Source organism: Rattus rattus, chromosome 6, assembly GCF_011064425.1.
Source record: "Rattus rattus isolate New Zealand chromosome 6, Rrattus_CSIRO_v1, whole genome shotgun sequence".
Lineage (NCBI taxonomy): Eukaryota > Metazoa > Chordata > Mammalia > Rodentia > Muridae > Rattus > Rattus rattus.
The window spans coordinates 114,853,282-114,878,699 of NC_046159.1; the positions used below are offsets into that span (position 1 = coordinate 114,853,282).

Consider the following 25,418-nt stretch of genomic DNA (forward strand, 5'->3'; position numbering starts at 1 on the left):
CTAATTAGCCCACAAAAAACAACCAATATCTGAAAAGCCAGTAATTGTGATCAACACAGGCGTGTTTCTGAAGAACTGTAATCAGGCAAAGAAATAGAGCAGCTTTTTACTCTAAAGTAAAAGAGGAAAAAAGAAACACTAAGTTATCCCTGAGGGATATCTAGCTGAATCCTCTGCTCTTAAAGTCTTGATAGAAGGAGACGGATTAGTGCTAAGCACAGCGGGCCGTCCTTAAAAGCCATCCTGGAAGAAAAGGCTCCCAAGAGCAGATGAAAGAATCAGAGATGCCCACACTCCCACCGTTAAGAGTCCCACAGAAACACCAAGCTAACGACCATAACACACACGCAGAGGACCTAGCTCTGACCTGTGCTGCTTCAGTGTTTGTGAGCCCCTAAGAGCCCTACTTAGTTGGTGTCTGTGGCCATTGGGTTTTCTAGCCCAGCCTTGATATGAGGGTTTATGTCGTGTCTTATTGTATCTTGTTAGGCTGTGTTCAGTGGACATCCCTGGGAGGCCTGCTCTTTTCTGAAGGGAAATGGAGGATGAGGAGGAGGAAGAGGAAGAGGAAGAGGGAAGATGGGAAGTGGGGGTTGGAGGACAGGGAAGAGTGGAAGGAGGGGAGGCTGCGGTCAGGATGTATTAAAAACAAACGTTACAGCCACCCTGGCTCTACATTCATTACGCAGCTCAGACCCTGTTCTGTGCTTCTGTTCCATCATTCCAGGAATTCTTAGTTGAGTGTTAGGGCAAATGTACACCCATTTCCCACCCCTCAATGTAGGGTGTACACTAGGCTGGGGGTGCTGTATGCCATGTTTGTTAATAGAAAGTGAGAATTTCTGGCAACACTTGGGTAGTAGTGATCATGGCACAGCTAAAACGCTTGTCCCTCATATGTGCGACAGATTGGTGCCCAGAGCCTGGGCAACATTTCAACTGTTGCTCCAGTCATGTTTAAAAGGACACTATGTTTGCTTCTGATGTATTTACATCCCTGTGTAGTTTACGTTATCGCCAGATTCCCTTTTTCTTTGTAAAATACTGGGGACTGAAGTTAGGGGTATATGTGTTCTAGGTAAGCACTCTACCACTGAGCTATAGTCTAAGCTCCGGGTGACTTTTTAACACAAAATCCATTATAAATACTGTGCAAATAATTTATTGTTGTACTGACTTGTTTAGTGAGTAAGGACAAATCCCAAAATGGTCTATGTATACTGTGCCCAGACACAGTTCTTGTGGTTTTGAGAGAGTCTTCCTGTAGCTTAGGCTGGTCTCCAACAAACTGTGGAAACTGGCCTTGAACTCTTGTTCCTCCTGTCTCCACTTGTCAAGTGTTGGAATTACAGACATGTGGCATCATGCTCAAATGAACACTGTAGCTGAACTTTGGCTGCTTTGTGGGTTCTTTTTTATTCCACCCTTCTCTATCCCTTTTCAACCCTTTCAACCCCATAACACTGGATAAAGGATAGAGGAGAAAGGTTGACATCATTACACTACATCCTACTGATTAGGGTCGTCGTGTTCCTTGGGAGCAAGTTTGATCTTCGACATCAGGATATCTAATTAATTCTTCTAGTCATTTCTTCTTTGTGCACGAATACTTAACAAACCGAGACCAACAGCAATCAACAGAAACCAACCCCTGACACTATTAATGATAGTCTGCTATGCTTGCAGATAGGGCTTTTAGCATAACTGTCCTTTGCCCAGCAACTAATGAAGGCAGATGCAGAGACCTACGCCCATAGGTGTTGGGTAGAGCTCCGGGAGACTTGTGCCAGGGGTAGTATTGGGGGAACCAGAGAGGTCAAGGACACCACAAGAAAACCTACAGAATCAACTATCCTGGGCCCATAGGGGCTCACAGAGACTGAACCTCCAACCAAAAAGCATGCACATGATGGACCTCAGCTCCCTGCAAATTATGTGGCGTATGTGCAGCTTGGTCTTCATGTGGGACCCATGGCAACCAGAGCAGGGGCCATATATGACTCTGCTGCCTGCCTTTGGATCCCTTTCCTCTAGCTGGGATGCCGTGTCTAAATCCTAGCCAGCACGTGCTGTCCCTTGAGTTTTTGACCTTAGCCATTCTGATTGGTGTACGATGAAATCCCAGAGATGCTTTGAATTTCATTTCCCAGACCATGAAGGTTGTCGAACATTTCTCTAAGTGTTTCTTGGCCATTAGCTCTGTACCCAACTTTTCAATTAAGTTATTTGGCTTGTTGGTGCCTAACTTCTCTAGTTCTTTATATATTTTGCATTTTAGTCCTCTGTCAGAGGTAGGGCTGGTGAGGATCTTTTTCTACGCTGTATGTTGCCATTTTGTCTTATTGACAGTGTGTTTTGCCTTTCAGAAACGTTTGAGTTTCATGAGGTCTTATTTATCAATTGCTGATCTTAGATCTGGTGCCATTGGTGTTCTGTTCAGGAAATTGTCCCCTCTGCCAATAAGTTCGAGGCTCTATCCCATTCTCTCTTCTATTAGATTCGGTGTATCTGTTTTTATCCTTGATTTTTGTGAACTTGAGTTTCGTGCAGGATGACATATGTATTTGCAGTCATCAACATGCAGACATCAAGTTAGACCAGCATCACTTATTGAAGATGCTTTCTTTTTTTCATTGAATGGTTTTGGCTTCTTTGTCAAAAATCAAGTGTCCATAGGTGTGTGGGTTTATTTCTGGGTCTTTAATTCTACTGCATTGATCAACCTATCTGTTTCTATTCCAATATCATGCAATTCTTATTACTGTGGCTCTGTAGCACAACTTAAAATCAGGGATGGTGATACCTCCGAAATTCTTTTATTATACAGGGTTGTTTTAGCTATCCTGTTTTTTTTTCCACATTAATTTGAAAATTCCTCTTTCATGGACTGTAAACAATTGTGTTGTAATTTTGACAAGAATTGCATTGAATTTGTAGATTGCTTTTAGTAAAATGGTGATTTTCCCTATGTTAATCCTACTGGTCTATGAGCATAGAAGATTTTTTTCATTTTCTGTTATCTTCCTCAATTTCTTTCTTCAGAGACTTGAAATTCTTGTCATACAGGTCTTTCATTTGCTTGGTTAGAGTTACACAAAGATATTTTATATTATATGTGGCTATTGTAAAGTATTGTTTTACTAATTTCTTTCTCAGCCTGTTTATCATTTGTATAAAAGAGGGCTATGATTTTTTTATTTTAGTTAATTTTGCATCCAGCTACTTTGCTGAAGGTGTTTATCAACTGTAGGAGTTACCTCATAGAAATTTTAGGGTTACTTATATATGGTATCATATCATCTGTGAATAGCAATCTTTTGATTTCTTCCTTTCTAATTTGTATCCCCTTGGTCTCCTTTGGTTGTCTTGTTGGATCTCAGAGGTGATGGGGCAGACCTCACAGCTGCTGAACTTGCCAGGGGACCCAGCTGGCAGGTGATTGGGGCATGGGGATCTCACCTGGTTATCCTTGGTGGCAACAGACTTCCAAGTATACAGGCAGAGCTGTGGCCTGGGAAATGGGATGCAGAGGGGACAGGGTAGAACTTCCAGGAAACAATTCTTGTAAAAAGTATTCTTTGATGCATGGTTAGTTGAATTTGAGGATGCAGAACGCATGTATTCAGAGATTCAATGATTCAGCTATTTCGCTATGGATACCAGCTTTCTGAAGAACTTTGAACTTGTTATAAACTTGTTCTATGCAAGGTTCTAAGACATAACTCCTGCATCCCCTTTCTGAGATGTCTGTAGGGGTCTTCAAATACTATGGATTACCACAACTGCTCTCTGAAAGTTGTCTTAATGTGTCAAGGCACTTGACCAAGACACATGAACACATACTCAAGATAGAGCTAGGCAGAGAATGAAATATACATGTTAAAATATATGCTGTTCTCCCTATGGAGTCAATGAGCAATTGCTAATATAAATTAAACCATTCTTTAGGCCAAGTAATATAAGTCAGCCTCAAACTCAGTCTTGGAGATATGTTTTACTTTCTGCAGACTGAATAGTACCCCTCCACCACAAAGACTAACGGGGCACCCCCTATGCTGTGGAAGCACCTTTAAATGTTTCTAAGAGACTTAATTTTCAATGTGTTTATGTGCACCATGGGTGTGCAGGAGCCTATGGAGGCTAGAAGATTTGGATTGTCTAGAATTGAGATTAGAAGCAGTATGATCCATGACATAGGTACAGGGAATTGATCTGAACCTGGCAGCAGTGAACACTCTTCCATGAGCCGTCTTCTCAGCCCCCAGGGACTCATCAGGCTTGGTTACTTGATATATCCAACAAGTCCAACCACATACTGCTCTGTCTTCCTTTCTCATCCCTGTCAAGGATGCTGGCTCCAGAGCAGGATACACTCTCTCCAGTCCCTAGTAAAATATAATCCAGGGTACCGTAAACTTAGGCCTAAACAATAGAGTCCTTACCTAGCATATAAGAAGCCCTAAGTTCAATCTTTAGTTCATCAAAGATAAATAGATGAATTTTAAAAAAAGCTTTACTTTTCTATGGTCTATAAATTTGATTCTTTTTTGAATTTAATTTAATTACATTATTAATTAATTTATTGACATTCCATATGTTGACACCCCCCCCTTTCTTGGGCCCTCTCCACGAGTTCTTCACCCTATCCTTCCCTTCCCCTTCCCCTTTGCCTTTGAGAGGGTGATTCCCCACCCACCCACGCACACACCTCACCCCTTCCTGGGGCATCAAGTTTCTACAGGATTAAGTGCATCCTTTCCCACTGAAGCCACACAAGGCAGTCCTCTGCTACATATGTGGTGGGGGCTACGGATCAGCCCATCTTTGGTTGGTGGATTGGTCTCTGAGAGCTCTGCAGGGTCTGGGTTAGTTGGAACTGTTGTCCTCCTATAGGGTTGTGACTCCCTTCAGCCCCTTCAGTCCTTCCCCATACTCTTCCATGGGGGTGCCTGTGCTCAGTCCAATGGTTGGTTGTAAGTATCTGCATCTGTTTTAGTCAGCTACTGGTAGAGCGTCTCAGAGGATTGCTGTGCTAGGCTCCTGTCTTTAAATACAGCATGGCATCAGTGATAGTGTCAGGGTTTGGTGCCTGAGAGTGAGAGGAATCCCAAGTTGGGATGGTCTCTGTCTAGCCTTTATTTCAGTCTCTGCTTCATTTCTGTCCCTGAATTTCCTTTAGATATGAACAATTATGGGTCAAAAATTTTGAGGGTGGTTGCATGGCCCCATGTCTCAAATGGGGGCCATGTCTATCTACTGAAGATTCTCTCTTTACGTTCCATCTCCACACTATTGGGCATTTAGGCTAAGGTCATCCCCACTGGGTCCTGGGAGCCTCTCACATCCTTGGTGTCTTTGATTTTCTAGAGGTTTCTCTCCTCCCACCCCACAGTGCTGCATTTTTCTATTCATTCTCCTGGTTCTCTGGGCTTCTCTCCTGTCTCACCTCATACCTGATTCTGCCCCCATTTTCCCCTCTCCCTCCCAGGTCCCTCCTTCCTTCCACCTCCCAAGATTGTTTTGTTCTCCCCTTCTAAGAGAGATTGAAGTCTACACATTTGGGCTGTACTTCTTGTTAAGCTTCGTATGGTCTGTGAGTTGTACCATGGGTACTTTGAATTTTTTGGCTAATATGCACTTATCAGTGAATACATTCCATGTGTGTCCTTTTGACCTGGGTTACCTCACTCAGGATGATATTTTCTAGTTCCATCAGTTTGTCTGCAGAATTCATGATGTCCTCGTTTTTAATAGCTGAGTAGTATTCCAGTGTGTAAATGAACCACATTTTCTGTATATATTCTTCTATTGAGGGACATCTAGGTTGTTTCCAGCTTCTGACTATTATAAAGAATGCTGCTATGAATATAGTGGAGTACTTCCCTTGTGATATGAGCTTTTGGGTATATGCCCAGGTGCTATATCTGGGTTGTCAGGTTATTACCAATTTTCTGAGGAACCTCCAGATTGGTTTCCGCAGTGGTTGGATTAGTTTGCAATCCGACTAGCAATGGAGGAGTGGGATCTTTCCACATCCTCTCCAGCATCTGCTGTTACCTGAGTTTTTCATCTTAGCCATTCTGACTGGTGTGAGGTGGAATCTCAGGGTTGTTATGATTTGCATTTCCCTGATGACTAAGGGTGTTGGATGTTTCATTAAGTGCTTCTCTACCATTTGAGATTCCTCAGTTGAGAATTCTCTGTTTTTCTGTTCCCCATTTTAAAAGTTGGGTTATTTGATTTTCTGGACTCTTACTTCTTGAGTTCTTTGTATATTTTGGATATTAACTATCAGATGTAGGGTTGGTGACGAACTTTTCCCAATCTATAGGTTGCCGTTTCTGTCTTATTGATGGTGTCCTTGGCCTTTACAGAAGATTGTCAGCTTCATGCGGTCCCATTTGTCAGTTATTAATCTTAGAACCTGAGTCATTGGTGTTCTGTTCAGAAAAATTTCTCCTGTGTCAATGCATTCCAGGTTATTTCCCACTTTCTCATCTATTAGATTCAGTGTATCTGGCTTTATGTGGAGGTCCTTGATTCACTTGGACTTGAGCTTTGTACAAGGAGATAAGTATGAATGGATTTTCATTTTTCTACATGTAGACTGCCACTTAGAGCAGCATTTGGTGAAGATGCTTTCTCTTTTCCACTGTATTATTTTGGCTTCTTTATCAAAGATCAAGTGTTGTCCATAGGTGTGTGGGTTTATTTCTGGGTCTTCAATTCTATTCCAATGATTGACCTGTCTGTCTCTGTACCAATACCATGTGATATATATATATATATTAATATATATATATAAATATATATATATATTAATATATATATAAATATATATATTTACTTTTAGGTCAGGTCCCCCAGAAGATCTTTTATTGTTAGTAATTGTTTTCAATATTCTGTTTTTTTCCATATGTAGTAGAGAATTGCTCTTCCCATGTCTATAAAGAATTGAGTTGGAATTTTGATGGGTATTGCATTGAATTTGTAGATTGCTTTTGGTAAGGTGGCCATTCTTACTATGTTAATCCTACTGATCCATGAACGTAGGAAGTCTTTCAATTTTCTGAAATATTTTTTGATTTCTTTCTTCAGAGATTTGAAGTTCTTGTCATACAGATCTTTCCCTCTTTTGGTTAGAGTTACACCAAGATATTTTATAGTATTTGTGACTATATGAAGGATGTTGTTTCTCTAATTTCTTTCTCAGCCCATTTATCCTTTGTATAAAAGAAGGCTACCGATTTGTTTGAGTTAATTTTATATCCAACCCCTTTTCTGAGTTTTTTAATCAGGTTAGGAGTTCTCTGGTGGTATTTTTGGGGTTGCTTATGCATACTGTCATATCGTTCACATATAGTGATACCTTGACCTCTTCTTTTCCAATTTGTATTCCTTTGACCCCCTTTTGTTGTCCAATTTCTCTGGCTAGAACTTTGAGCACTATATTGCATAGATAGGGAGAGAGTGGGCAGCCTTGTCTAGTCCCTGATTTTAGTGGGATTGCTTCAGGTATCTCTCCATTTAATTATTTGTTGGCTGTTGGTTTGTTGCATATTACTTTTATTATATTTAGTTATGGGTCTTGAATTCCTGATCTTTCCAAGACTTTTATCATGAAGGGGTATTGTATTTTGTCAAAGGCCTTTTCAGCATCTAATGAGATGATTGTGTGATTTTGTTTTCTTTCAGTTTATTTATATAGTGGTTATATTGATGGATTTCTGTATATTGAAGCATCCTTGGGAGGAAGCCTATTTGATCATGGTGAATGCTCATTTTAATGTGTTCCTGAACTTGGTTTGTGAGAATTTTATTGAGTATTTTCGCATTGATATTCATAAGCGAAATTGGTCTTAGGTTCTCTTTGTTGGTTCTTTGTGTGGTTTATGTGTCAGAGTAACTGTGGCTTCATAGAATGAATTTGAGAGTGTTCCTTCTGTTCCTATTTTGTGGAATAGTTTGAGGAGTGTTGGTGTTACTCGTCTTTGAAGGTCTGGTAGAATTCTGTACTAAAGCCATTTGGCCCGGGGTGGATTTTGGTTGGGAAACTTTTACTGACTCCTGTTTCCTTAGGGGTTCTGGGCTTGTTTAGATTGTTTAAAAACCATCCATTTCATCTAGATTTTTCCAGTTTCGTTGAGTATAGGCTTTTGTAGTAAGATCTGATGATTTGTTTTAACTTCCTGTTTCTGTTATGTCTCTCTTTTCATTTCTGATTTTGTTAATTTTGATACAGTCTCTGTGCCCTTTAGTTAGTCTGGCTAAGGGTTTATCTTACTGATTTCTGAAAGAAGTAGCTCTTGGTTTTGTTGATTCTTTGTTCCCTTTGCTTCTAATTGGTTGATTTCAGCCCCAAGTTTGATTATTTCTTGTCTTCTACTCCTCTTGGGTGTGTTTGCTTCTTTTTGTTCTAGAGCTCTGGGTGTGCTCTTAAGTTGCTAGTGTAAGATATCTCCCATTTCTTCATGAAAGCACTTAGTGCTATGAGTTTTGCTCCCAACACTGCTTTCATTTGATTATCTTTCTTAAACCTTAGTGATCTTTTCACTTATGACTGAGGATTGATTTCTAGTAGACGGGACAAAATGGCTGCTTTCCGTCTTTCGTTAATCATAATTGCAACAATAATATTATTTTCAAGTGTTCAGCTTCAAATACCTGGAGAAGACCGGATGGCCAAACCGTTGAAATGGACACACAGTTCACAATAAGAGCCAGAGAGCTGCAAAGCATCTACAAGTGTATCTTGCTGAAAAACCTCTCTCAAGACGAGAGGCTGGATATACTCCTGACGCTGAAGCACACTGTGAAGGTATGTCAACTTCACCATCGGTGTAAAAATTAGCTGGATAACACACTCAACATGCTTCTTTTCATTAAGCAAATATACAACTATTAATAAATGCTTGCATACGTTAAATTGTATAAACAGCTAACTTCTTTTGTGTTAAGTGTGGGGATAGATATGTGCAATAAATGAATGGTTACCTAAAAGCCCTCAAAATCTGTGCTATGTTGATGACAATCATGTGCAAAGTCATGGGTACATTTTGCAAACAATTTCATAAATACTTTATGATAATATAATAAAATGTAAACATAGTATGTTCAAAATACAAATTCATCTTTATATAGCCATGTAACACAACGTGCCTTGAGAATTAAAAATACCCAGCAATTATTGTCTACATTTCACACAGTTTTCAATGAAAACTAATTTTAATCATTAAAAATTTTACCTATTGTTATTGTTCGTGTGTGTGTGTGTGTGTGTGTGTGTGTGTGTGTGTGTGTGTGTGTGTGCGCTTCCTTCCTCTGAGTTGGGTAGGTGGAAGCCATATCGCATGCTTTCATTGCAAATGCTCTTACCCACTGAGCCATCCTGCTCTCCTGCTTTTTGGAGGTTGTAAAGCCACATTGATGTATGCTTGTTTTTTCCCCTCACACTATTAATTTTCTACTTTTAAATGAAAATTAAGATAGTGGATGATGCCATGTAGTCTGAAATTGACTTCCACATTAGTTTCGGTTCAGAAGTTTCCAGAGGCATGCTCAGGTATAGAAAGCAGATAAGACTATTGTCCTTGCTCGGAAGAGAAAAAAACTCCAGGGTTAATTTCGGACTCTTAGAACCGTAGCAGTCGCGATAGTTTCACCAGAATCTTGAAGTTGGACCCGCCTTGAGGATTTGCCCAGTGTCAGCGCAAGGGGTAGGACTGATCTCTTGTTTCACTGAACTAAGGATTTGAGTTTGCCCTGGCCAACTAGACAAGTCTTCAGAAGCAGAGCTCCAAAGTGATCGAGTTGAGAGCTGTCTTCCCATGACTCACCATGAGGGGGCGAGTGAGCGCTTCCAATGCCGCTACAGAACCCAGGTTGCTGCTGCTCTGATATCTACTTACTGCTTTGCGATCAGTTCCTACAATTTGCACAAATGCCTCCCCCTTTCCGATTCTCGGGAATAAAATTATAGTAGTGAGGTTAATGAACAAAGTACAGACTCTGCTGTACTTTCCGGCATCGCGGCCGCAGCAGATTCCCCTGTGTTTCTTCTTCTATACATTTTAATGTCTCCTCACCTTGGATTGAGAAGAATCAGAACCCAGATACACAAAGGTTTTAAGACACATTACAGAGTTAGGGAATTGGCTCACAGGTTTGTGTTTCTCTGCCCAGAGAGCAGAGGACATGCTGCCTTTGTTCTGGATTACCTTTGTAAAGGTGGTGGTGGAAACCTCCTTAGATAGCAAAAGGGAAGCCAAGGTACAGAGGTAAGAAATAAGGGTCACCCAGTTCGGGGGGGAGGGAGGGAGGGAGAGAGAGAGAGAGAGAGAGAGAGAGAGAGAGAGAGAGAGAGAGAGAGAGAGAGAGAGAATGAATGTAGGAATACAGTAGAAATACTCCTACTTGACAATTAGGACCTTGTTGGCTAAACAGGCAAGGCATGAACTCCAAACACAATGCATGAATTTGAATTTGTTTAACTTAAGCTATCTGTATGTAAATTTATTTAGCAGTATTTTGAAGAAAGATAAAGGTATAAATGTAATTCAAATTCTGACTCTGTTCACTTGTTACAACCTTATATAAGCTACTTATGTATATGTGTCTACTCAAATATGTAGTAATAAAGACCAATGGATTTTAAACCTGAGTATACATTAGGATAACTTAGAGGTTCAGAGAGAAGAACACACACACACACACACACACACACACACACACACACCCCTACACAGAGATCATGAGTATGTGACTATATAAGTAAGGTGCCATTTCAGAGAGCTAAACTAGATCTTTAAGCATGAAAGCAGGATTAATGAAAAATCTGTTTTCTCCAAGGCCCTTCTAAAATGCTTTCCAGGGTGAGGCACCACCGATTTCAACTCTTCAACTTATTATTAATACCAAGTATGAGAAAGTAAGAAAGAGCATTGCCTTACAGTCAGTCCCCTCACCCGGTGTCTTTCCCACACAAACTGTGTCCCATCCAGAGAGTGGAGTGGACATACGACTGTTTTACTGCTTAACAACACCATCCTAAGCCCCGAGCTCTCATGTTATGTTTAACTGTTCAAACCATCCAGTTTTAGTACTTTACTAAAAAAGTATTGGAGGGTATGACAGACGTGTGCAAAATACATAGTGTAGCAGTGTTGAACAGCACAGCTCATCACTGTAAACTATATGCGTTTTGCACCCCTTTGCCACCTTTCTTCCTCCTTTTCCACTTCCTTTTGTCTCCTTGAAGTAATCACCAAGGGACAGCCATTTTCACCAGTGTCTTTTCTGTCTTTTCCTTGGTTTCTCTTCATGATTTTCACTCCTCTGTACAAGCCTATAAATAACTTGGCTCAGCATTTTCAGTTTTGACCGATTGTGAAATTATCCTGCGTGTACCAGTTCATACCTTCTTCATTTTGCTTACTTACTTTATAAGATTTAAACACTAATATTTACAGCTATCCTATAGCTTACTCATTTCCATAAGGTCCATTAATTGATCAGCCTTTATATCTCTATCTCTATCTCTATCTATCTATCTATCTATCGAACTTGCTAACAATTTACTCTAGTTGTTTCTAACTTTTGGCTACTGTGAACAATAGTTCTGCAGATACTTTTCTCAAAAGCACCTACATAAGGAGTCGCTGGGTTGGTTATATGTTGCCTATTATCAAACTAACTATTTAATACTAATTTGGCCTCTAACTGGTTGTGGCAATTTTTACTCCCATCACCTTTTAAAGTGTTTTGAAATGTGGATTCCAGTTTGTTTGGGTGGTAGTTTTAAAAATAGTGATTTAAAATAATTATACTGAGAACTTTTTCTTTTTTAGGAACATGAGTGTAAACTGACCCAAGAAATCCTAGAATTGATTGACAGAGAAGTTGACCTTATGATGAGAGGAGTTAAACCTCATAATCTCGAAGGACTCAGGAAAAGAATCACAACACTCTTTATTCACTATATCAAAACTCCTCTGTTTAACCCAGAAGTCGCAAAACACCTTAAGGTACTCTCCGTACTGTACTGACTTTGGAGATCCTAAGATGTTAAATCATTAGTTGAAAGATAGTCTAAGTTTGTCCCTGCACTTTATTGAAAAATCTAAGCAAGACGTTTTGCTGAGCTCTCCAGGCTTATCATTCTGTAGACAAACTAAGCTCTCCTCTTAACCTCTTTGGCATGTGAATTTTCTGCCTCAATTCTTTTCTAAGGGCTGAACTGACTGTCCGGTTGTGGCGTAGTGTTGGAGGTGCTGTGGTCTCTCACACCCCCAGCCCTTGGACCAACAGTTGCCCCCACCTGGAATACTATGCTTAGTTTGATCTTGCCAACTCTCACTCATTTTCAAAAATCAAACTCTTCATCCTGTCTCATGAGGTCTCAGAGAAAGTATGCCTTTCCATTTCTCCAATTCCCCCTACGTGCCATGTCTGTCAGTCTGTAGGACTTACCCAACTTATGGTAAGTGACTTATGGTATCAGTGACTGGAACCATAAAGACAGCCTGAAGAACTACAAATAGGGCTTGAATTTGAGTTACATTATGCCCTCTCATACCAGTATGATTAGGTCTCTGTCTGGAGCATGTGCATACCTCATTGTTTTCTTACAAAGCTATGTAAGACACTTTTAGTAAATTGGGAAGTTCCGCTAAAGAGTTATAGTGGTAAGATTATTTTTAGAATTATCATCTAGGAAGCTATCTTTAGAATGTTAGCGAAACAAAAAACCTCATAATATAGACAAAATCTAGAAAAATAAAAAGCACTTACTGTTCATATTCTTCTTTAATTAATTAAACATGATTATGCTGTCCAGAAGACTGGGAGAAAAGTTTCCTATTGTCTCACTTCAATTCTTCTCCTGTCTAAGTTGGTTTATAAATTTGCAGCAATGAAATAAGAGGATTTGTACTCTATATCATTATATCACGTTATATTACTGCTTCAGAAATTTCTTTGATAAAAAGTTCACCTCTTCCAGGTCAGTTTTAATAATACATAAAGTCACGTAACTAGCAATACATACAGTCCCAAGAAAATTTAGCCCTCACAGACAGCCCTGCTGTCAGCTCTTAGCAGACATGTATTTTATTTTGATGGCTCTATTTGTCCCAGAATGCCTTGCAAATGGAATAATTCTCTCATGGAATCACATGCAGTTTTCTAAGACGGGCTTCCTCCTACTCATTACATTTGAGGTTTGCCCATGCTCTGCTGCGTTCCAGGCTGCTACAGTTCAGAAGCCGGAGAGACAGTCCGGAGATGCAGGAACCTGATTCTTTTCACTTAGAGGAACAATGCTTGTTTTCTGTTTTCTTACAATAGTTTTTTTTTTTTTCCCATCCCGATTTACAACTGGGGCCTTGACTTATTTTGAGGTTTTTTTTTCTTCTTAAGCTACAAGTATTAGTCAAGTCAAAGTTTAACCTCATCAACCGTTTTCATAATTTTTTTAAAAAGATAATTCTTCACCGAACTGTCATGACTCCTTGGTCATATATAACATCACTTTTTGAAATTTCTGGCCACCATGGGCTAGCTTGGAGTTGCCTACCTGCCCGAGGTAAAGAAAGTTAAACAAGGTTTTTCAAGACATTAGCTAGAAGGCACTGGAAGATTGTGGCTCCTGGAAGAAGGGAAATAAGTGAAATAAGCCTGTGTTGGTCGCGTTTGATGAAGGAGAGCCTGCACCATTCTAGAGCACGAGGGTGAAGGGGTCCTTAAGCTGGATTGAGAGAACGAGGCTGTCTATGTCCCTCACACCCATGTGACAGAAGCTTCAAGGGCACAGGGCTGAAAATGAGTGGATTGCACAGGATAGAAGTTCACAGGACAACAGAGTCCCTCTTACATATTCATCTGAGTTCTCCCCCCCCCCCCCCGTGTCTGAATGTGAGGACAACAGGTGACGAGAGACGCTCCTTAAAGGATAAATGGTAACAGCATTCAACACTTAACACAAAGCTAGTGACATGTTGTCTGATCCCAAGGCAGAACGGAACACTCCAGTTCATGGAGTAACTGGCAGGCACACGGAGGGGACGGACTCAATATTGGGAAGTGATTAGCCCCAAATGAGCTGCTTTACTCTTGATTTAAAAAAAAAAATACAAACTTAAAACCAAGACATTAACTAATCAAACCGCTATAAGTAATTTAACCAATCCTCAGAAAAATGTATAAGGCTATTAATGGGAATAAAAATATCCACAATTAAGGTAAACTTCGTAATGCCTACCATCCAAAACCAGATGAGATACATAAAATGTGATAAGTAAAACGTTACTTAAATCATTACCAAATCATTACTCAAATGACAAATGTTAGAATTAGCTGAAAACGACATTCCGTCAGTTCATAAGTTTTTATAGGTTCAGAAATTAAGCGAAGACATTCAAGATATGTCGTAAAACTTCTGAAGAAGAAAACACTTGAGCTGGAAAACCACAGTTGATTAAATTAAGTGCAGATAGGCGACACTGATGATGAAGACAGAAATCACTGAACCAGAAGACCACGATGGAAACTTTTCACACTGGCACATGTGGAGACAAATGAAAAGCACGTGAACACCACCGAGTCGTGGGAAAAGTTCAATTACCTTAGTATATGTCAGAGGCTCGGATTTGAGTGAAGGATAAAGGAAACACTCTGTTAAAATAATGACCACCGTTTTTCTGAAGTTGATGAACAAACTAAACCCCTTCAGGAGAGTCAGGAGCAGTCAGCGAAGCATGATGTACAGGGAACAAAGGGCACCAAGCAAACCTCTGGCCAGGGAGAAAGAGCAGCTTGTGCACAGTGGGACAAAAATAAGGACAGAAGCAGATTTCTCACTGGAAACATCACAGGGGAAAGACAGCCAGACGGCCTCCGCGCAGCTCTCAGGTCAACCACAGCGAGATAAACGTTACCCTCTGCCTCTCCCGCTTGAATTGATTTATTTTCCTTTCTTATCACACAGGAAACATCTTTCAATATGATACTGAATGAGATCACCGAGGGCAGACGGCCATTACTTGTTCCCAGTAGTAGATGAGAAAAATATATTTTAAAAAATGTGCTAAGAGTCAGTGATTTGATTTTCTAAAGACTCTCCCAACATCTGTCTAGCGGTTGGTGTGTAGCATAGATTTTTAATATTTTGGCTGGGAAAACGAATCTTGCTTGGAATTTAAGTCTCTCACACACAATAGATGTTTAAAAGAAAAATAAGACTTTTTAGAGTGAACGACTTGAGAATTAATTTTAAGCAGTCCTCATGCTTCTGCTTAGCACGTGTCTTGGATTTTTCATCTTTTTTCTTTCTCTTAGGTCCCTCAAGACCCACTGAAGTTTTATGATAAGATTTACTTCTGCCACAGTTGCCAAATGTATTTGCCTTCTGTCGAGTTTTCCGTCTCACCCACCTCGCATCGTGTGTACCGCTGCCGGCACTGCGTAAACCTGGAGAATGAGACTCAGAAGCGGGAATCATTTTTGAAATACAAGTGTTTACTTCAGCGGCTCTACTTCTCAGAAGCCAATTATGAGGATAACTCCCACATTGCTTATCTAATGCAGGTATGAGCTGTAAAAGGCGCTAACTATGAAATAGAGCTGGGGGCTAGAGAGATGGCTCAGTGGTTAAGAGCGCTGGCTGTTTTTCCAAAGACCCAGGCAGGTTCGTTCCCACCACCCACGAGGCAGTTGACAAATCTTTCTAACTCCCGTCTGCGGGGAATCTGGCGCCCTCTTCTGGCCTCTATAGTCACCGCACAGACCACGCACGTGAAATTTATCCATCCGTCAGAGAGGTCCTATGGGCTGTGGGAACCGTGTTAGGAGTCCCTAAAGCGGACACCTACTGCATTTCTGAGCTTCGTGCAGAGATGTGTTCTTGGTGTTTACATTCTATATTACACTCTGAAAATTCACTGGTAAATCAGACAGCACACCTTAGAAAAGAAGACAGATGTTTAAAAAGAATGACAGCAAAGATGAGAAAAACATGCGGGCTATAAGAGACTGGCATTCCCAGTCAGGGAATAATATGTCTGAGATATCTGATAGCAGATTTCATGTGGGCGATGTTGAAAGATGACAAAGTTTGTGCTGTGGCACTCTCATCCCCCCCCCAAAAAAAAAACTCCTAAAGTCTTTCGGATGCTGTTCCCCTTCAAAAAATTTACTTATTCCCCAATTAATATGATATTTAAACTACTGACTCAGAAGGAAACAAAATGACTGTTTGAACTCCTTTTGGCCTATAGCTTCAGGATATTAAGTACTTGACAGAGAACATCTGGGCATCGCAGTCGGCCCTCAGCGCCTGGGATGACCTCAATGACCTGGTCATGGTCAGGTGGAACAAACACGTGGAGTGGTCGCCCTGGAACTGCATTCTGCTCACCAAGGATGAAGGCACAGCTCATCTCAAGCTAGAGAGCATTGAGAAGGTAAGACGCCGGACGTGGACGTGGAGATTTTAGTTTAGCCAATCAGGTTGCATCAGGGCATTTGGCATGCCCTTTAACATACCACTGCCAAACTGCTTCTGTTGAACCCACAGACAGTTATATGGCGTTATACAGAGTGACAACAGCAAAAGATGTAGACGCTGTGTATTGAAGATACGAAAATTAACAGGAAGCCAAAGTATATTGGGTAAAGATGAGGGATTCAACTATATAAACCTCTAGCATCATTTCATTCTTACCTTACAAGTTCAAGCACATCCACTGCACATCGAGTTCTGGGAAGGACTTTGTCTCACTCATGTATTTCTATCCCTTTTGTACCTATAATAGCGCCTGCTGAAGACCAGGGGCTTGTCTAAGTATTTGTTGACAAGGATGTGTTTGTGGGGGTGTGGGGATGCATCCACTACGGAAATCAGTAGAGGTTCCTTGGAATACAAGTGATACAACTATCATATCATACAGCTATGGCATTTCTGAGCTTATGTCTGATGGGATCTAAGTCTGAACACCCCAGAGAGACCCGTAAACGTGTGTGTGTGTGTGTGTGTGTGTGTGTGTGTGTGTGTGTGGCTATTCACCACAGATAAGGTATAGAATTAACTTAGGTCCAATCAACTGATGAATGGATATACAAATGTTTGTGTGACTTGTGTGCATTAGAGTTTTATTCAGAATATAATGTTAAATAAGTCAGACTTGAAAAGATGAATAGCACATGTTTTCCTTCTACTTACGAAGTCCAAAATTTGAAAATAAAATTCACGTAAAAGATGACGAGGAGCTCCTTGGAGGAGGAGCGGAGGAGCCCACAGTGGTAAGAGAAGCAGAGACGAGACGGGCGAGCACTGATAAAGTGCATAACGTGTCTGTGTGAAGACGTGGTCGTGGCATTTATTCTTTTGCATATTAATTTAAAAACATAAAGTCAAAAATAAGTGCCTGCATCCTGAAAATTGCTTATTATCAATATATAAATATTGTGGAACCCAGACACTGTCCTTTGGTTTATTGGCAGGAGTCTGCCTAAAACGTACTCAGTTGTCAAATTCCATTCATAACTTGGGGAGTCACACATATGGGATTCCACTCTTCATTTGCTTCCACCTAACTAGGGGAGATGGCAGCACCGCAAACCGTGACTACGACTCCATTTCAGTAACTCATAAGATGCAGTCTGTAAAGCATTCTGATGAATAAAATTGAGGGGGCCCTGAATTATTCCTGAAGCACTCCATGTACAGCACGTGCGGGTCTCCAAGAGCCAGCCCTGCTTCTCTCCCAATTTATCATATTGCGGAACCCTTAATTCCATCTAAGATGCCTCTGAAGGAGACCAAAGCAGTGGACCAACCGCAGCCATTTTGAACAGTGCTGTCCCAAGATGCTGCTGCTGCTTGTTTATTAAGGAAGGTGAGGGAGTGGTATAAACGGAGGAAACTGGTTACAGTTTTAGCCTTTCCCAATAACTTTTGAGTTCCAAGAAGCCAGGCTATGAAAACGTTCACTCTAGGGACTGAAAGAAAGCGCAGAAAGAAATTGAAGCTGTGCTAGACGTTATATTTAGTAAACTAAGCCGCTGCATAAATATTTAATCACTGGAAGCACAGCCAATACTAAGCAATATCATTTCATCGAGGACCCACAATGAAATTGGAGTTCATTCCCAAGGCTGATATTCTGGTTCTTCTTCAATTAATCCGCACAACTCCTTTGTGTACCTAATCAAATCACTGCACTCTCAGATTAAATGCTTCGTTCACGTGCGTTTGCCGTCTCAGGACACCAGTTGCTCTTCATTTCTGCACGTGGAGTAGAGGCTCTGGTCCTGACTCCAAACCTTTGCTGCTCTCCAGGGTCTCCAGTTTGTGCCTCACTGACCATTCCGTTCTGAATAGTTCAAGTCTTTGCAGCAAATCAAAGCATTTCCAGAATTCTCTCAAAACACAGACACATCAGTCTCCCCCGTCCCCGCCCCTAGAAGCAACAAAAGAGCAGAGAGCCAAACACAACAGCAACAACAAGAGAATTTGGAATGCTCAGAACCAGGTCAGTTGTACAGACGGACAGTGTGTCGGGATGGGGAAGGTGGCGGTGATGGTAGCACGTGTATGCGAGCTCCAGGCTGCAGCACACCACCCCGTCGGCCTTTGTCAGCTATATATATGTATGTATATAATATTACATATAATACTGAACCCTGAACCATTGCCAAGACTCATCTCAGATACCTCACTGTTGCCCAGGGTCAGGGTAACACTACTGCTTGTTACTCAAGGTGTCCAGGGGCAGGTTTTATGCAAATCTCAGCTGCTGTATACCTCCCCACCCTTGATGTCTGATGCCCCAAGGCTGGCTGGGCTTGACTTTTGTGCTTGTAGGCTCAGGGATGTAATGCTTCCCTGCACTTTCCCATTGGAGTTCAAGGCCACTACACAGCTCCCTGTTGGTGCCCATAGGCCCAAGGCTCGCTGGTGCTTTGTGCTTGCAGGGATGCAGCGAAGACAGATACAGATTCAGCATTCTCTACCGCACGCAGCTCTGTTCTGCCGCCTTCCAATTCTGTGAGCCCACTATTAAAAAACATCTCCCCATAAAACTTGCCACCACCACCACCACCACCACCTCCACCCTTAGTTGTTCAGGGGCTGCTGCAGGGCTCTGCAGACTGACTCATCACCCTTCAGAGACTCCATGGGTCTCTCAATCCTCCTTGGAGCATGAGATACATGAGTCTTTTTGAGAAATTGGCTTAACATGCTTTCCTGTAAGCTTTGCCCAAATGTATGTATGTATGTATGTATGTATGTATGTATGTATGTATGCATGTCTGTATAGGCATGTATAAAATTGTTGCTTGTTTCATGCCACTGGAATAAAATAGAAACCTGGGTACATCCTACGCCATACCAGGCAATTACTGTAAATACAAATGGAGGAGAGAAAGAATAAAGAAAGAACTAGTAACAACAGTAGTTTGGAATGAGAGAGACAGGGGGAGACAGACAGAGAGAGAGACAGAGAGAGAGAGAGACAGAGAGAGACAGCGACAGACACACAGAAAGAGACAGAGACAGAGATAGAGACAGATAGAGACAGAGAGACAGAGTCAGACAGATAGAGACAGGGAAAGACATAGAAACACTGAGTCCTGGTAGACTTGAAATTGAAGCATCACAGAACCTAAGCTCTGAAAGATAGGAAACAAAGTGAGAAGAAAAGTATCCTAGGTTGAATAAAGATGCTGAGACATGGTCATGTTTCATCTGGCAAAATATGTATGTATGTATGTATTTTCAACTTCATTTTCTTTTATTTGCAGGGATATGGACGCCTTTTTATTCACAAGATCAAGCACAAACATATCTTGGCTAAAAACTATTTTTCACAGGTCCCAGTGCTGGCTTCACTTATACTTAAGGATGATGAAATAGAAGGTATCAGAAGTAAATACTCCACAGAGAATCCTCCTAAAATCATAGTACCCCATGGGATTGTACCTAATTAGAGTCAGGAATGTCGATTTGATGATGAGCATTTTTGTTCTTTACGAAGAGAATAATACAAAGGTCATGTAACATGGAAAACCACCTATAAATTTCTATTTCTATTATTTATTTTACTCACAATATTTTGTTATATGAAGAGAAAACATCCGTATACAAGAACCCGTGTTAGGTGGTTTGGAGTCTATAAATTTGATACTAAGATTAATAGTGAAAGAGAACACTTTTATTTTTATCCATTTTCATTTGAGGAAAAGTGCTTTGTAGTCAAAATACATCAGTGAAACAAAACCTTGGCTTAATCTTCTGTGAAAGTAATTTACTTATTTAACATATATTTTATGAGTATAATCACTATATACGTAAGCCTGTATTTTGAGATAAGTAGTTGAATATTTTACTTTTATTGTCTACTTTTACCTGTTAACTGCATAATACAACAAAAGAAACTGTAACAGATAAGCATAAATCTGCATCGCACGCCATGAAACAAGGCAAACAGTGGAAATGTCGTGTTACATGCTTCCTCCGGGGAAGTGTTGAGATTCTGTAAGAAGCATAAACTTGATAAATCAACTGTCCACTGCTTCTCAATAAAGTAAGCAATAACTCTGACTCCATATCTGTCTGAAATATGTGGCGACGATGACATATCCAAAGGTGGCACACCCAAAATAGCATGATTCGAGAAAGGCCCTGCTCCAAGACATATGTGATGTAGGGAAACAGAAGGAATCCAGGGCCACATTTCAGATATACAAAATCTGATGGGGAAGCCAGGGAACCCAGAGAGAATGGAAAGGAGATAAGTAGGTCACCGAGAGGACTAGCAGCCAGCCTGCAAAATTTAACCTCATGGACTAGAAAAGAAATCCTCAGTCTCACACCCCTCCTTTGCACCTACTACCTTCTCCATTTGGGACCAAAGGAAAAGATTCAAAGTTTACATGGCTCTAGAGGGAAGGGAAGTGGAGTTAATGGTTCAACAGACATGGAGAGCTAAATAGAAAGCACTGGGAAAGAAAAACAACAGAAGGTGACGATATAATTCAAACTAGCACACCTCATGTCATAGAACTATAAAGAAACACATTTTAGTCCAATTCTATGTAGATGGTGTTCTTTCAAGTCTAGTGATTAATACATTCATTATAAATATTTACTCTATAAATGTTTAATATTTGAGCAACACGTACCTAACATATCTACAATTTTTCCTTACATGGCTGTCTTAGTTTGGGTCTCATTGCTGGAAAAAGACTCCATGACCAAGGCAACTCTTAGAAAAGACAACATCTAATGGGGGCTGGCTTATAGTTTCAGAGGCTCAGTCCATTATCATCATGGCAGGAAACATGGCAGAGTACAGGCAGACATGGTGCTGGAGGAGTCTCTGTATCTTGATCTGAAGGCAGCAAGGAGACTGTATATGTTTCCCACTGGGTGTAGCATGAGCACTTAAGACTCCAAACTCCGCCTACACAGTGATACACTTGGTGAACAAGGTCACACCTCCTCCAAGTAAGCCACACCTCCTAATAGTGCCACTCCCTATGGCCAAGCATCTAAATACTTAAGTTTACGGGGCCACACCTCTTCAAACCACCACATTCCACTCCGTGAGTTATAACATAATGTAAAATGCATTTAGTCCAATTTAAAAGTCTCCATAGTCTACCACAGTCTGAAAATGTTTAGAAATCTAAAGTTCAAGTTCTCTTCGGAGAGTCATGCACTTTTTCAACTATAATCCCCTATAAAATCAAAATAAAAAGACTCTATACATCTAGCATACCATGCACAGTATGTACATTACCTTTCCAAAATACAGGGAAGGAAAAGTAGTGAGGAGATACTGGACCAAAGCAAGACCAAAACTAGCTGGGCAAACTCCAAACTCTGAGTTTCCACCTCTGATGTCAAAATGCTCTTCAGATCTCAATTCCTTTCAGCATCGTTGACTGTGATACACTTTTTCTGTTGGGCTGGTTCTGCTCCCTGTTAGTAGCTTTCCTTGGCAGCTAGCCCATGGCTCTAACATCTCTAGACTCTTGAGGTGTTCAAGGCAATTCAGGCTTCACCTTCACAACTTCACACAGAAGTTTCTCTGGACCTCCATGCAGGGACAACCCTGCCACATGCATTGCTTCAGTGGCTTTCTTTAGTCTTGGAGGGGGATTCCATAACCACTTCCACACAGTGTTCTCTCTGGGCCTCCAGACAGGCACTCCTCTTGGCCTCAGCAACTTTCCTTAGACTTGGAAGGAGATTCTTGACTCCAAAGCCAGAACTAAATGGCCAAAGCTGCCAAGTTCTACTGCTTGCTGGGGCTGGAACATGGTCCCCTTGTTCAGTCACATGTTCACCAGATTTTTGTTTTCAATGGTTACCTTTACTGCCTAAGTTTTGCTGTCATAGAACTTCTGCAGAAAGGCTGGCCTTGAATTCAGAGATGCGCATGCTCTGTCTACTAAATGTTGGGTTTAAAGGCCTGTAATCGCCACAGTTGGACCTAAGCTTTTCTTTAATTTACTTTTCATTATAGATCTTAATAAACATGGCTACTTAGGCTACTAAGCCTAAGTCTGAATTAAACCTGTGTTGATCCAGATCAAAAGCATTCATCATCCCACCTCAAGATCTAGATCAAAGGCCTGTGTCTTCTAGTCTCAAGATACTGATCAAAGACATATTTTCTTTCTGCTTCAAGATATAGAATAGATCAGCTGTGCCCTTCTTTTCTGGATTGTAGTTCATTTCAAATATAGGCAAGTTGACAATGGAGAAGAGCCATCACAATCCACCCCTTGTCACCTTGACACACAACCATATCTCCATAAGTCCAGATGGAAAAACAAACAACCAGGTCATAATTCCACGTAACATGATATAAGTGTCACTGTACAACTGCAGATGCACTGTAGATTTAGAATAGGCAGCAAAGTCCCTTGAGGAACATCCTCTTCCCAAGATGGTAACTTAGCTAGGTGGAGTCTTGCCCCAGTTCCCCTTAATTCCACTCTTAATTCCTTTTAATATCGTTAGTCTGTTTATCTTCTTGAAGTCAGGATTCAGTTCCATTCTATTTCCCATCATTATGACAAAATCCTTCAGAAAAACAATCTGACCAGGAAAGGTTTCTTTGAGCTCATGTTTTCGGAATTGTCAGGACGTGCTCGTTTTGCTTGCAGTGAGACAGAACATTATGGAAGAGGAAATATATTATGTATGCTGCTGCTTACCTAATTTCAGTATATGCTTTGTGTGTGTGTGTGTGTGTGTATGTGTGTGTGTGTGTGTGTGAGAGAGAGAGAGAGAGAGAGAGATGTTGTTGTTGTAAAAATACAAAAATAAAATGGTAATGTTGGTTGCAGACCCCCAAAATATCTGCTAGATATCTAGGCGGAAACACATCCCAGCCGCGCACTTTCCTACACTCAAACCCTCACATAAAAGAACACACAACACAATAATCTTTGACCCAATTGGTAAGATATAATTGCCCACTTAAACATACAAAGCCCGGTACCATCCATCCCTTAGGAACATTGATAACAACCTGTAAATACACAGAGCAGAATCTTAACATCACCTGCCATGGCTTCTCCCCTCTCTCCGTCTGTCTCCTCTCTCTCTCTCTCCTAGTCTCCTCCTCCTCCTCCTTCAAACTTCTCTTCTGCCCATCCTTCCTTCTCCTCCAATGACAGGCCTCCTCCTATCCTGTACCTGCCCCTCACCTGTACTTTACAAATTCAATGGGGAGGTGGTTCTGGTGAAGTCATCTGACTTCTGAGTAGGGACTAGGCAGCTGTCCTTGGGGCAGTGGAATTAGCATCAAACAGAGATAACTTCAGAGCAAACCACAACAGAGAGAGAGACAGAGAGAGAGAGAGAGAGAGAGAGAGAGAGAGAGAGAGAGAGAGAGACAGAGACAGAGACAGAGACAGAGACAGAGACAGAGACAGAGACAGAGAGACAGACAGACAAACAGAAAGTAGAAGTGGAAATTTCTGGTTTCTTTGCAGATTCAGTTGTGTCATGTGATGTTTTTCTGGAAACTGTCTTATGAGAGGATGTTTTTCTGTGAACAGACATGTGGTGTTTATCTGGAAACTGCCTGGAAAGGGGGCATGTGATATTTTGGTAGAGTGGATACTTGAGAGAACATGTGGTGTTTGGAAAGGGTATAAATATAACACAGCAGACAGTGGATAATGCTGTAGGTATTGGGTTTTCTTGCTGTTCTTGGCTGGTCTTTGTTGGGCTTTGCTGATGCTGGTCTTTGCTGACAACACTGTGGTATTGGTTTGCCTTGCCGCCTTTGCTGACTTCCTAGAGAGAAACGCACCAAAGAACTTACGATATTTCAGCAGCTTCTTGCCACTTCTGTGCAGACTCTGACTGATTGGCAGAGCCTTGTGGTTTCTTCTGGATAAAGCAGCTGCTGATTTCAGTGAAATGAACTGCTGATATCCTGACAGCGAAGATTAGAATTGCCCCAAAGAACTATTTCTAAACACATTCACATTCTCTTTTGCCCTATTAACCTTTCCTTTCAATTACCTCTGATGGGTGGTGGACTAGAAGGGAGGTTAAAGCATTTAAGAATTTTGTTACACTAGGTTTTGAAAAATAAAAGTCTACTGAGAGAATTTCAAGGAATTACTTTTTCCATCCAAATCCCACCTCCTAGCTTCCTCCTAATAATGCCCTCCCATTGTGTATTCCCCAATGAATTACCACACTAATGATGCTAGGTCACTCACTATTCACTCACTACCTAAACTACTACATCAACTAATTACCAAGGCATTTCAATTTAGACTATAGTAGCCACTTTGATGACAAAGAATGTCATAACGTGAATATTGTAAGTTTGAGAGTATTGGTGGAAAAAAATGATAACTTGATAGTGACCCTGTCAAAAATTGAGAAGACAACTGTAGAGAGATTCCTTATATAGGGAAGATGTGACTAAAGTTTAAACTTGGAGTGTTGTTTTAAAGTTTACAGGGCACCATGCCAATTAAGTGTGAATGCATGGTAGATTTGTTGCTAAGGTGGTGATTTTGGGTAGGAAAATCAAGGTGTGGTCTTTTGTGAATTTGCCTGTACACTGGAGGATTGCTGTGAATTTGAGGTCAGCCTTGGCTGTACAATGAGTGAGTTCCAGGGCAGTCTAGATTTCAGAGCAAAGCCTTTTCTCAGAAATTGAGAGTATATTGATCCACCCATCCCATTTCTGGATAATTAGGATCTCAAAGAAATATTCAAAGAAAGGTTCTTCCCTATTCAGTGAAACACTATCAGCAGTAACTAAATTATGGAACAATTTCAATGGACAATTTCTCAGCCTTCTAAGAAGTTCTGCAATATTCAACTATATTGATGAACTTTGAAGACATCCCATTAAGTGAAAAAAGTCATTCATAAA

At 40.9% G+C, this 25,418-nt stretch overlaps 1 protein-coding gene across 1 annotated transcript in view; it reads left to right on the forward strand.

Annotated features, from left to right (window-relative positions):
* Positions 1-20,604, forward strand: part of Iqub (IQ motif and ubiquitin domain containing) — a 53,702-nt gene extending 33,098 nt beyond the window's left edge. The window contains exons 8-12 of the mRNA XM_032906870.1: positions 8,648-8,818; positions 11,847-12,023; positions 15,334-15,582; positions 16,272-16,457; positions 19,801-20,604. Coding sequence (XP_032762761.1) covers positions 8,648-8,818; positions 11,847-12,023; positions 15,334-15,582; positions 16,272-16,457; positions 19,801-19,986 — 969 coding nt within the window. The 3' untranslated portion in view covers positions 19,987-20,604. The remainder of the gene's footprint in view (positions 1-8,647; positions 8,819-11,846; positions 12,024-15,333; positions 15,583-16,271; positions 16,458-19,800) is intronic.
* Positions 20,605-25,418: the final 4,814 nt, after the last annotated feature.